Source organism: Osmerus mordax, chromosome 4 (assembly GCF_038355195.1).
Source record: "Osmerus mordax isolate fOsmMor3 chromosome 4, fOsmMor3.pri, whole genome shotgun sequence".
Lineage (NCBI taxonomy): Eukaryota > Metazoa > Chordata > Actinopteri > Osmeriformes > Osmeridae > Osmerus > Osmerus mordax.
The window spans coordinates 10,024,001-10,037,788 of NC_090053.1; the positions used below are offsets into that span (position 1 = coordinate 10,024,001).

The window sequence follows — 13,788 nt, forward strand, 5'->3', positions numbered from 1 at the left end:
AGCGGTGGGACCACCAGGCGGTTGTCTGAAGAAGACCGTAGGTGACGGGTGGGGGTGTAAGGCTGCAGGAGAGACTTGATGTAGACGGGTGCAGTCCCGTTCACTGCTCGGAAGGTCAATACCAGGGTCTTGAATCTGATACGGGCCATGATAGGTAGCCAGTGGAGAGAGATGAGGAGCGGGGTAACATGGGAGCGTCTGGGTAGATTGTAGACCAGGCGGGCCGCTGCGTTCTGAATCCTCTGAAGAGGGCAGGTTGCACATGCTGGGAGACCAGTGAGCAACGAGTTGCAATAGTCCAACTTGGAGAGGACAAGTGCTTGGACTAGCAGCTGGGTGGAGTGCTCAGACAGGTATCTCCTGATCTTCCGGATGTTGTAGAGGGTGAATCTACACGACCAGGAGACCGCAGCAATGTGGGCCGTGAGGGAGAGCTCGTCGTCCATGGTAACCCCTGGCAGAGGATGAAGGGGTCACCGTCGCAGATCCCAGGGTGATTGAGAGATAGTGGGAGATGGAGGGTTTAAAATAAAATAAAATACTGGAATGCTGGAATAACTTAGTACACGTCTTTCATTTAAGCCACATCATTTGGTGAGAAAAGAAATGTTAAATTGGACATTTTCGGAGCTCATGGCATTTTTCTTATGGGGGCCAAAGTAGCACGTCGGGACACCAGGGGTAACAGACACACTCTTCAACTTAGATTTAACATCAGAATTGAGTGAAAATGGAGTAAATATAACACTATTGGTATTTCGATCTATTTATCCGCAATTATGCTATGAGCGACTGTATAAATGCTTGTGGTTCCCAACAATCTGATGCATGGGCAGAAGACACCCAACCATACCTCCAGAGCAGATAACCCCCATTCTTACACACACTGTGCTGCAGCTAACGCTTGAAATATGACACGTGTGTCCCTGTGGACGTATGAAAGGAGGATCAGGACCTAATCAGCCCCCCTGCCTGCCGGACACCACATGCTTTCCCTACAGGGGGGCTGGAGAGACCTGTGGAGAGACAATCCCCAACAGGAGGGGGGCATTACACCCTACCTAATCCCCTAATTAGGCAGCTACAGCCGAAAAGGGAGACAGACAGCTACTGGGTGCTGTTAAGGGTCAGGGGAGACCACCAACACAACCTTCTGGCTTGAAGCACTTCTTATACTGTACATTCGATCTCTAGATGATTTGGATGGGGAGAAGCAAGAAGGCTTACTGTGAGGAAGCTGGGATTCCATACGCAGTCATTCACACCTCGGGTCACTTATAGCACTCAGAGCTTTACGGAAGCTAGGTCTTTTGGATTTGCGGAGAGAGGAAAAGAGACAGGAGGGTAGGGAACAGAGACATGTATTGTGCCACAACCTGAGGCCTGGAACAGAGGGAAGCTGTGTAGGCAGGCCACAGGAGCAACAGTGTCTGGAGCAGCCATCAGAGAGACACCATGGGCGAGAGGGATGTGGTAGCCAAGCGAGGAGGGGGGGAGGTCATGTCACCTGTGGTGTAGAGGTGCAAAAAGGGGCGGGTAAACTATGAATTCCGTGGCTTAGGTGAGGCGAAACCACGTGTGCACTCTATCTATAGTTGCTGTTTAGAGGGGCGTACATTCTATTTCAGAAATGTAGGAGCTGAGTAAACACTGTTTATGCTCTACTACAGCCCTGCATTTCACCTATTGACTTGGCATATGTTGTGACAAGCAGATGGGAGTCAGTTGTGTGACAGATATATTGAAAGTAGTGTTTTAGTAGTAGTGAGTCAACACCAGTAACTCCCTCTCATGTCTCTGACAGACCAACATCTCTATAAACACATTCCAAAAATGTGTCTCCTGTACTGAAAGCAACTTCCCTGTTCCCTCCACTAACAAAGTTCAACAGAAGCTTTAAAAGCAACTTGCCCCTGTGAAGAAAGCACAGCTGGGTGTGTTGTTTTGTTGTTGTTTGTTATTGATGGATTTCAGCATATGCAAACATCGTTCTAGCAGCAGGGAGGCTGCCATATTGGACTATCCATGAGTAAGTGGCTTGTCACAGGTATTGTGGCGCACATCAACAAATGACTCACCATGTGTTGATAATTACAGTGTAGCAGCTACAGAAGGCTGCTGTGTGTGTGTGTGTGTGTGTGTGTGTGTGTGTGTGTGCATGCAAGTGTGTGCGTGCATGTGTTTATGTGTGCAGGAACAATTACCGTAAGTCTGAATAGTAGAACACTAAGAATCCAACTTGTAAATCTGGTTCTATCCTTTAAAAAAAACTGGGGGGGGGGGGGGATTCGAGTTAAAATTAGGGTAATGTTTCCATGTGTGTACTGAGGACTTGGGACTCAAAATCAGTCTTTCCCTGTCTACTGTGCTTGACCATGGAAAGAAGATGTTTTCCAGACTCAAAGTGGTACACAGTCTGGAAAATAAAATATCTTAGAATATCTAGAACAATCAAGATGGATGAATAGCACTACAAGTGTGAGGAAATGTACTGTATGTATTTTTGATTTTGGGGTTCACTGTATGAACTACATTGTCAAGACGTTGGGCACCTATCTTTAAACCATGGTCTGGATAAATACTCAATTCCGATTGGCTGCAGAGTATCCATTATTTTCTGATAATGGACACCTACTAAGTAGTTCCAGTGAAACTAGAACCATTCTAAATTAATGTGCTGGCTACATAGTGAGGTCGACACATCTACATTTTAGATAGCCTGTATCTAAAATGAGTGACCATAGCAACTGGGACGCAGACAAATGCTCCATTTATGATTTATTGCAACACTTTAACAAGCTAACATCTTATTACAAAAACGAATGGCTTCAACATTTATTTAACCTACTTGGAGAAAATACATTTTCTGAACTTACTGTGTCAGTGTCACATAGTGCTTGCAAACAGCCATGACATCAGGAATGAAGATAGGAATGTGTTTGTGATATCCACATATAAAATCTAAATTATTTATTTGCCCCAATTATTTTGTGTTACGGTAACTCCAAACACGGAGCTCTAACTGTAGCAACATTCAATTCTTAACAACCAAGAATGTGCCATGAGCAGCTTTGGTTTGTGCTGCCCAGTGCTGTGAAGCCAATTAAATAATAAGTCACTCTTCACTCGAGTAGCGGTTCGGAGAACTCACCCATAAATCATTGCCGTATGATGCGGAGGCTCGCTGCTCTCTTACCGCACACACATAACTGCTGCCAGCATGAGGGATCGCTGGCCTCCATGACACCACAGGAGTTTGAAAACACTGGGTTCCCATGCAGCAAAATGGGAGCGAGTGTGAGCAATGTGGTCCAGTTGAAATGTCCATCAGAGTCCTCTATGTTGAGGCCTGATGAGGAGAAAAACACAAGTGTACGTGTGTGTGTGTGAGAGAGAGAGACAGAGAGAGAGACAGAGAGAGAGACATAGAGAGAGACAGAGAGAGAGAGAGAGAGAGAGAGAGAGAGAGAGAGAGAGAGAGAGAGAGAGAGAGAGAGAGAGAGAGAGAGAGACAGTATGCAAAGTATGCTGAGTGGAGGTTGAATCTTTTTTCCTCAAGGCAAAGTATAAAAGTTCAAATTGACAGTCAAACAAGCTAGTTTACGATGCAGCTACCACCAGCGCCCATTAGATGGACATTCATCTTGATAAAAGCCTAATAGTATTTCAAATAATGCAGTCTACAGCTATTACCTCAATGCAAGAATTGCATGAGTCAATTTCAAGATGGGCTTACAACACTCACCTCCCAAAACACATGACTGCATCGCATACCAAGTACACACTCACCAGGGTCCATGCAGCGACTGATGTTACAGCATTTTCATGTCTGTCAGGGAAATTATGTCACTTAAGGCAGTAAAAGACCCATCCCTTTGCTAATTAGATTTAAGAGACATCCCGTCTGATTACCTGATAACCACCGAGGCAGCGGTCAGAGGAGTGTGCTGCCTCTCTGCCTTAGCACTGAGGCGTAAAAGGCCTGCCGAAAAGATCTTGGCTGCGTTCGCAACTTTGTGACCTTAAAACATTGTGGAACATTACATTTGAGCATCAGTTTTTGTTGCAGGCTATTTGAGACAACGTATCGTCCTGCATAGAAAACAAGTCTGCCAATCTTGCTTAGGTCTAACCCTACTTACATTTACATTTAGTCATTTAGCAGACGCTCTTATCCAGAGCGACTTACAGTAAGTACAGGAACATTCTCCCTGAGGCAAGTAGGGTGAAGATCCTTACCCAAGGACACAACGTCATTTTGCACAGACGGAAATCGATCCGGCAACCTTCTGATTGATAGTCCGATTCCCTAACCATTCAGCCATCTGACCCCCCCCCCCCCCTCCCCCATCTACTTACTGGGAAAACATTCAAAAAGATACAATTGTGGGGGGAAAGCAGATTAAATGTTGTAGACTGGCGGGCATTGTAAATTAAGTATTGTGTTTAACATGATGCTATGTAGGTTGCAATGGACTGCGGCAAATACTTTTTAAACTTGGTCTGCTGTTCACGTGGCATGTGATCTTCATGTGTTGTGTGGCTCAGTTAAATACAGTAACTGTGACTGGGACACACTCTGACTTTGATTTGACAATGACTGTACAGTAACTCACAGCAGCTGACATTGATACAAAACCACATCAGTAGAGAGTGACCATTATGAGACTGACAGCTGCTTCAAATGTAGGTGAGTAAATAACATACATACTTTATGGAGTCCATTTAGTTAATACTATTTATTTTAAAATGTTGTTTTACATTAACCCACACCCTTTATCTTTCATTGCAAGCCCAATTTGTCTTTAAAAAAAGGATCAAAACTAAAATAATGGCCAACTGACAGTGGGACAATGAGGTGCTGCCTAGAACTCTTTAGAAAAATACATGACTAAAGACAATTTCTCAACTCCTGCAGTTGCGTTTGAAGTCTTCATGACAGCAGTGTAAACCCAGCCTGAAAGAGAGAGAGAGTCCTCCTAGGCTCTCCTTGCTTCTTTCCCCACATTCTACCCTCCTCCGTCCCTCCCTCCATCAGTCCTGTTCTTCCCCGTGGGAGATAAGGAGAGTACATAGTGACACTCTTATTAATGGCTGCTGTTAACCTCAGTGGGTCAAACCTATTGGAGTCGCTGATGAATCTGGTCTGCAGGAGCATTGTGGGATGAGAACCCTCCATACCAACCCTCAAAAGCCCCCCACCCCTCCCCCAACACACACACACACACTTCCACCCTCCCTTCCCACATGTGCAGACTTAGCCACGTCATCCATTCCCCCTCCTCAACTGAAATGATGATGGTCGGGGAGGAGGATGAGAGGAATGTAGCAGGGTGGAGAGGGTGAAAGGACAGGGGGATGTAGGTGTTCCCCCCACCCCCAAGGGAGAATCCTATGGTTTGTGTGAGAGTTTGATAATGGGTGCATTTGTAACTAAGTGTGTTAGTGAGAAAGACGTAGACTGTGATGTAGACGAAAAAGTAAGCGAAGGTGGTCAAAATGGTCAGGAAAACTGTGTTTGTTTTTAAGTGTATGATTGAGCCACATGTAATATCAACATAACTTTTTTTGCATCAGAGTGTTGCTTGGTGTTTTACTGAAGATACAGATCAATTTCAACAACTGGGGAAAATAAATGTATGATCTTAAAAATCTTAATCCAAGAATGTGGGATCATACCCTTTTCATTCACATGAAATGATTGTGACCATTTTTGGACCTGTGTTCAATATCTGATTTCCACAAAACCTCAACCTCAAAGCCTCTGAAAAGAAACATGCACTTGTATTACGTTTCTGCGTGTTCCAACTTAAGACTCGATCAAAGAGCCTGTGTTTTGATCCATTGAGATAAGAAGCAGCGTACATTATTTTGATTGGCAACATCGAGTTTGTGCCCGTAGGGAAAGTCATGTCTGCCATAGAAACATCTGACAGGCGTTTCTGTCCCAACTGAATCAAGAAATACTGTTCCTATTAACACTTTTTTCATACTTTTTTTCATACAAGCTTTCAAATGCAAAGCGTCATCTCAGGAACCACAACATTGGGATGATGACATCCACTGAAAAGTGAGCATTCAGGGTACACATGCTCCTGCCTGCAAAAAGCGGGTATTTAATGCTCCAAATCTTTGTGTCACTCTCAAGAGAAAACTAATATTGAGAAATTGAATATATATATTTCCCTACGTCTGTCTATTTGGAAACTTATTTTATCCAAGTCTTATCTTCAAACATTTTTCAAACTGATCATTTTACTGGTGAGGGGTGCATTAGTTCGACTGGCAGTGTACTGTAATAAATGTAATGTGGTTCATTGCAGCAGTATCAACTGTTGGACCAGAGCTGATTTGTTGATTATGCTGTTCATTAACTGGGTTTTTTGTTCAAAGGACACAACTTTAGTTCCCATACTTCTGTAGTCAGTAAGTCAAGTCTGTCTGTCAGAGAGTTTGTCACTAAATATGAGATTATCAGGATATCAAGGGGGGGGGGGGGGGGGGTAGTTTGTGCGATAGACTAATGCGTTCTGCAGAGAAGGGAGACTGGCATTTTGGAATGGAAGGGAGAAAACAGGACAGAGTAACATGGCGGATATCGCCATTAAAAAAAGAAACGTTTCAGTTGAGAAAGTCTTAAATTTCTCAACCCAATTAAATTCCTAATTGAGAGTTCAGTCATGAAAGTCATAATGTAATACATTACTTTTAATGTGATAATTATTTTTGCATATTTACCAAAATAAATTGCAATCATGATATAATTTCAACATTTTAAATTAAGCTTAATAAGAATTGTGTCTCTTCACAACAGACTATGTTATTATTTCAGTCTATTCGTAACTGTTAGGCTTTGAGAGTCCTAAGCTGAAACTTACAAGGGACTTGATAACATTTAGACCTTGACACCTTTAGGTACCATACACACAGTGTTAGTGTTAACCTTTTGCAACCTATTTGTGACCGTACTGGACCACATGTCACACAAGGCCAATACAACTTTAAGTCAGATAATCTAGTGCTCAGTCAGACACATTGATCCGTAAACAGTTCACATTGAAGCAGGTCCATTACCACTATCAAAACTCTCAGTAAACCTGTGTATGGGAATATCTCGCCAGCATCTCGCCAGTCATTTCAACTACAGCCCTATTGTCCACCCATATCCAACACCACAGAGCACAGTCTATTTCACTTTCATATCACCATGGTTATTATGGGCTGCTTTAATGAATTCAATAAGGTTAACAGGCGATGTCTAGGATCACATGACCGAGTTGATGTTCAAGATCACATGGCTCGGGGGACGTTCAGCATCACATGGCCCAGGAGATGTTTGCGGCATGTTCCTTTGCCTTCATCCGCAGCACGGCGATGCTGGAGGAGCGTCTCTCAAACTCTGGCTTGGTCTCAAAGGATGGGCTGCCATTGGGCGGTGGCGACGTGAGGAGGGAATCCGCTGCAAAGAAGTTGTTCAGTGAGACGTGGCCAAACTGGCTCTGCTGGTTGGAGAAGGCCACATATCCGTGTTCAGCAGGAGCGCGAGGGGAGGGGGAGTAGGAGGTGACGCAGGGGGGGGAGCCGCGGGGGAGCATGCAGGAGGACACCACGGGGCCGCTGGGGGGGGGACCGGGCCACAGGTTGTTGGGAATCTGCGGAAAGTAAGAGGGCATTATTAGTCATTGATACTTTGATGTCTCACAGATACTTTGTAACTGTGAGACAACAAAATGCTCCTTGACAGAATGTTCTGAATAATTAATGAATCCTTACATATCGCTTATAGGAAGGTTAGATTTTAGAAATGTCCTCTAATGGTGAAATATTGTCAAGTTTAATGTCTATCTCAAAGTACATCACAGACAGCAGATGGATGTTTTACTGGCAATTTAGTAAATAAATGGACAACTCGTCTTTTTCACTTACGCGCATTGGAACATTTTAACAATGTAATTTATGAAGATTACTAATATTTAATATTTTACCAGTACATATTTATATATATTTTTAACAACCACTTCAATGCACAAGTTTGATATCCATAAACTAAAAATAGCATCTGTGAAAACATTCTGACATTCTGTAACTGCAGCCAAATGTGTATTACTGACAAAACTGCACTAGAAGCCTACAGTTTAACATTTGGATGAGTGATTTTTTGCAGTCTAGGTGCTGTATGGTAGTTCAATTTAGGACTTGTTGCAGACATAACATGTCTGATATTATCTCTCTAAAGTGTGATATCAAATAGCATACCAACCTAATTTCTGGATGTTAGCCCGTGAATAAGTCTTCTGACGCCACAAAAAGTATATTTTTTCTCACAAGAAAAGGCCTTTATAGACATATAGAGGAAGCAACAAAATATGCTTGTACAGAATTTTGATTTAGAAAAAGACATAGATCATGAACAATACTGAAACTGATCAACTTGATAAACTGATCAAATCATCAGATATCTCATATGCCCTTAGTCCACGTCCACACATTTTACATACATTTTGAATAACTCATTGGTAATCGAACACTCAATCTTCAGTCGATGGTACTAGGCCTACAATCTTGTCTCAAAATGATATGGTCGATATTTATTAAAACTTTAAAACTACAAATGTGGATAGGTGATAAATATACGTGAATATGGCTCGCAATGGCTTCACCTCCATACAACTTGGAAGTTTCTACATCTATTTCGATAGACCGAGAACGATCGTCGTCGCACTTACGGTCCACAAACACCTCTTATCATACATAGCCTAACTAAAGACAAGTTCATGTATTCGATGGTAGCTTAAATATAGTCTATAGTTAGGGTTCAAATTATACTGTAGGCCTACAGGTATTGCAGATTTTACTCATGCATAGGCTACAACAAGCAGATGACATAACACAATCGATGTGCTTAATTGCTTGTCGTTTTTAAATAGCATGTCAAACTTATTTGTCCTTGTTTGTGAATATGTATACCGTATTAATGTAACCAAAAAGTTCGGTTGTTGAGCACCATAAAGCAAATAGCCTATGTTTCAAAATATTTCAAGATGCGGGCGCTAAGTGACAAACAAAACCGATGCTCAGGTGGAACACTTTTGATAAGTAATATATCCTACATGCATACATATTGCTCTAGCCTATAGGCTATCATAAAAAAGAGAACTTACTTGTGTGTAGCTGTCCGTTCTTGGTAACACTGATATGTCGTAAGTCGCTGCAAAGTGACTTTTTGCTTGTTGGATCTGTCCATAGCGCTCTCTTTTTCTCCATTTGGCTCTTCTGTTTTGAAACCACACCTAAAACAAAGAAAATTCCCAATTTACTTAAACTCAATGTGTAATTTCACAGTTACAATAGGCTAACTATGCATTTAAATGAAAATCTAATCTAATCAAAGCCAATTGTTCTATTTATTTAAAAAAATGGCCATGAGATGGCAATACTTTCAACCTTTATTCTACAACTTCACAGGTAATTTTTCCAGTCTTAGATTAGTGTACATGTTAAACTCGGTTTACCTGCACCCTGGCCTCTGTTAGTTCAGTCCTCATCGCCAGCTGTTCTCTCACGTAAACATCTGGGTAATGGGTTTTCTGAAACACTTTCTCCAATTCCTCAAGCTGGGCACTCGTGAAGGTCGTTCGGTGCCTCCTTTTCTTACTGCTCGATACGTTACTATCGCACTTGTCACCGATTTCATCCAAGTCCGTTTTGTCTTGGCCCACGGTTACAGATGAGGCCCGCAGATTGCAACAAGTGTCCAGTGACCTTCCAATGTCCGAATGCAAAGTTTCCTCTTCAGTTTTTTGCATACCATAATTTGCTACAATTCAGGGTGGGGTGGAGGTGTCAGTGATATTTAAAGTTGGGGACGTGATGACAAGTTATAGGCCTACCACTATCACTTAGCCTATGCGTAAACTACAATAATTGAAGATAAGTAAATCAATAACATTTAAAATGTATAAACAGTTCAACTGTGTATCATGCTATGGATAGGCCAGCAGGGTACGTCTATACATAGTCCTATAAATTATTGTAAGATAATGACTGATTGTGAGAACGTTTTTGCATATAGGCTATGTCTAGTGACAGTCTAAGCACTCACGAGGATATAGTTTTGTTGGCTATTTATAAGATTATTCTTAACTATGTGAAATCCAAATTTACTCACAATAAAAATATCCTACAAACAAACAAAATAATAAAACATCTTCCATATCCCAATCATTCTACATTTCCTATCAATTAATCATGCTAAGCATATAGCCGTATACTATTGTACATTTTTGCTATAGTCTATTAGATTAGGTTGCCCAATTTTCAATATATTTATTATTTTGGGATTGGCGTCTGCTGTATCATAATAGTGTACTTTAAACTCGTCAATAAACTCAAGCTAATACGATGGATTTCATGCGTAATTTGGGTATACAACAAACACGTAAATTGACAAGTTACCCACCGTTCTGGTCACCACAAGGCGAGGACCGCTCCATCCGAGTACTGTGGTCGTTATTCTGAAGACCGAAGGCCTGCACACACTTAGGCGAGGTCTTGTTGTAGTACTGCACGCTGTCCAAACTCTCCACGACCTGGTCCAGCGCGCCGCCAGAGCCCAAGTAATAATCGCTGCTCTTAATCACTTGGCTTTTCAGAGCGAATTTATCGTTCATGTATTCCATTGTATTCCTTGTATCCTGTGATTCACATGTAGTTTTCAAAAGGGACCATAGATAATTTTGACGTTCATAAACGCGGAACAATACCCTGTACAATAACTAGCGCAAGTCGTTAATTAGTCTTGTCTTGAAGGTTGCACGGCTTCTTTATAACGTGGGAGAGGGGGTCCCTTGAAGAAGCCCCCCTACTTTTGAATATGAAGCGGACTGAGCTCCTCCCACGCGCTGTAGGCCTATCCCTAGACTGCAATGGACTGAAAGGAAACAGTCAAATTGATTTAATTTAAACACGACATCCCAAATAAAGCGATTGTAAAGATGTATGGACTAAAAGTTGTGACAGAACATATTAATTAAAAAATATTTCCTAATTCCTCCGATTTAGTTTTGCATGTAGGCCTATGAAATTTTGCCTAATTTAAACCCAAGTAGGGCCTATAGGCCTAGACTATAAATGCGTAAATGTAATAATGTAAGCCTAAATCAAAATATGCTCAAACTGTCTACTTTGTTCAACTTAAAAAATAGGCTCCGTTATTAGCAAAATAACAGCTATAGCCTAATGAACAAATAATTGACTAGGCGTTGCTGCATTATTAAAGGTTTATTTAAACATATTATAGATAAAGATTTTTTAATTACTCGATATTCTCTAGAGAGAGATGAGAAAGTCACAACTAACATAACAAGTTTTATACCTACTTTATGAATGAAAATATGATGATGTCAATAGGTTAAGTGTAGGCTACGGATGTCCACTCTTAACATATTTCATGTAGCCTATAGCCTAATAAAACAATGACATTTGGAGGAGCATATTTAGAAAAGATAAGAAATGACAAAGCATTGCTGTGTCCCAGGATCTTGATATATTTTACATGCATTTCATTGAAAATCCATGCACTTCAAGTCGACAAACGGCGTCTAAGACCATGTGGGACGGGGATATTGAGTCTGTGCAGGCCTGTCCAATTATAGACACGATTACACTACGCGTACGTTTATTTAGACAGTACATAGGCCTTTAGTTAAGCGACAGATAATAATTAATAGCCTACATAAATAAAAACATTGATTTTTAAAAGTTTATCAACTAGGGGTAGGCATATTAAAATATCAAAAGAATATAAGAATAGGCCTATATTGAAGTCTCTGTAGCCGATTCAGAGCTCAATGAATTCAAATAATGTCGACAGCACTATAGTGAATAGACAAGACAACCAGAAGGTTCAGATATTTATAAAGGTTTGTTTAGCAAAACAGAGAAAACATTTCCTATTCTTGATATCCTAAAATGTATATTAGTATGAAAGTAAAAAAAAAAAGAAAAAAAATCCTCGCCAATCGCATGAGCTCGGTATACTTAGTAGGCCTATATGGTTCGCTATAGGGTCAATGGCAAGTTAGATGGTGCCACACGAGAAAAAATAAAAATAAATACGAGTGCTCTTAAGTAGCAGGGGGTGGCTTACTGGGCATCTAAGATGACCTCGCATACTGCCACATGCTGAGGAGAAAATGTGAAAAGTTCGGCTTGGTGTGTCTTGCACTAAAGTTCCTGGCACGAGCGGCAATTCATGAAAGTGGGCATTGCGGGGGGTGTGCGGGGGCTTATACATTGCATACCACAATTAATGGTGTTTTATAAGTTAAGAATGAAGTTAGAAACCACACGTGCTGTTTTCAATTGTAAACTGACCTGACAGTGGAAGTTTTAAGGACTACAGGTAATTGACAACCCACAAAAGCCACAGACAACCCAGGAATTAATTTGAGATATTTCTGATATTTAAAGTAAAACCTTTTCAGATAAACTGAATAGATGTGTTACAGCATTGAGGTTGCTAAGGCCACAATGGTATCTAATTCATGTATTGCAGTAAAAAAGGCTATGGCCTTTTGAAATACAACTCAGCAACTCAAAAAATATAGATATAATATATATATAAAGTATAGCTGAATTGGAAATTTCCAATTGTATTTTGATGGCATTATACATTTATTTTAAAATAATTTTCAGCAAAGAACATATTATATTTGAAAGAAGAAAATAATATGATGTCACAGATGCCTGCATCGTAAACAATATAAGAAACTGAATTACCCATTCAATGACTTTGAATAGAGAAAATTACTAATCCTCCGGTTTTATGTCACTGTGTGTAATGCCACAAGCATGGATTAAAGAAACAAGATATTGTCTGACAACGCTCCTGTTTCCAGTATACCGTATCACATAATGCTATCAATAACTAAAACTCAAAATGACTGTGCAGGCCTGTTGAAATAGTGGAGAAAGCCCCTCAATGAAAAACACAAGACTCAAGGTGTGTTTGAATGCGCACCCTCCGTCCCTAACTCAATGAATAGGAGTTATAAGGTCAGAAGCTATAACCACTACTGAGAGACACAAAGAGTTCACCAATACAAATAAAAATACTTCTGGAACAATGTCCCGTGGACAGATGATACATTCCTAAGATGCACAACTCGGTTATATAAATACACACCTTCCCTGCAGTGAAGGTGGTTCAGTGGTGTTGCTTTGTCTTTATTGCCAGTGTGCCTTAAACACATGCAAGGCATCATTAAATCAGAAGATTATCAAGGTATTTTGGAGTATCCAACCCAGTTTCTGAAAACCTGGTCTTTATCAAACATCTTTCAGCAGGACAATTATCCTAAAAGTATCATTTGGGATGACTGGAGCTGTGTGCCCAAAAAGAGTGGTTAAACTGCTAGAAGAGAGATGCAAGAAGCTCATCTATGGCTATGGGGAGTCCTTGATTAGTTATTTTAACCAAAAGCTGCTCTACCAAATAATAAGTCTAGCGTGTCATCCCATTTGTATATTACATTTTGAATGAAAACCAAAGAGTCTATAACAATAAAAAGGAAATTGAATGAATTGTGGAGACCAAATACTTTGTCACCTATCAGTTGATTTATTCCGATATGGAACCAATCACAACAGTGAAATCCCTTAATAAAAACCCCTGTCAATGACAGGGGTTTTCAGACAAAACCCCTGTCATCTTGATAAATGGTTATTTCTAAATTAAAGAAGACCTTCATTATATGGGTCCATACCTATTCTTTACAAATGGTTCTC

General features: G+C 40.8%; 1 protein-coding gene across 1 annotated transcript; it reads right to left on the reverse strand.

Moving 5' to 3' along the window:
- Positions 1–6,773: 6,773 nt before the first annotated feature.
- On the reverse strand, positions 6,774–10,699 carry alx1 (ALX homeobox 1). Its single transcript, XM_067235302.1, has 4 exons — positions 10,460–10,699; positions 9,513–9,817; positions 9,162–9,290; positions 6,774–7,652 (listed from the first exon to the last, which is right to left on the reverse strand). Exons 1-4 carry the CDS (start codon positions 10,677–10,679, stop codon positions 7,317–7,319), a joined length of 990 nt encoding a protein of 329 aa, XP_067091403.1. The 5' UTR covers positions 10,680–10,699; the 3' UTR covers positions 6,774–7,316.
- Between the last annotated feature and the right edge of the window lie 3,089 nt (positions 10,700–13,788).

Bases quoted from the DNA above. Each gene is read 5' to 3' on its own strand.
- alx1 (XM_067235302.1), bottom strand. From the start codon at position 10,679: ATGGAATACATGAACGATAAATTCGCTCTGAAAAGCCAAGTGATTAAG. The intron at 9,291-9,512 runs GTAAACCGAGTT...TCTTTGTTTTAG, and splicing joins TAACAGAGGCCAGGGTGCAG to GTGTGGTTTCAAAACAGAAG. The intron at 7,653-9,161 runs GTAAGTTCTCTT...TACTTTCCGCAG, and splicing joins GAACGGACAGCTACACACAA to ATTCCCAACAACCTGTGGCC.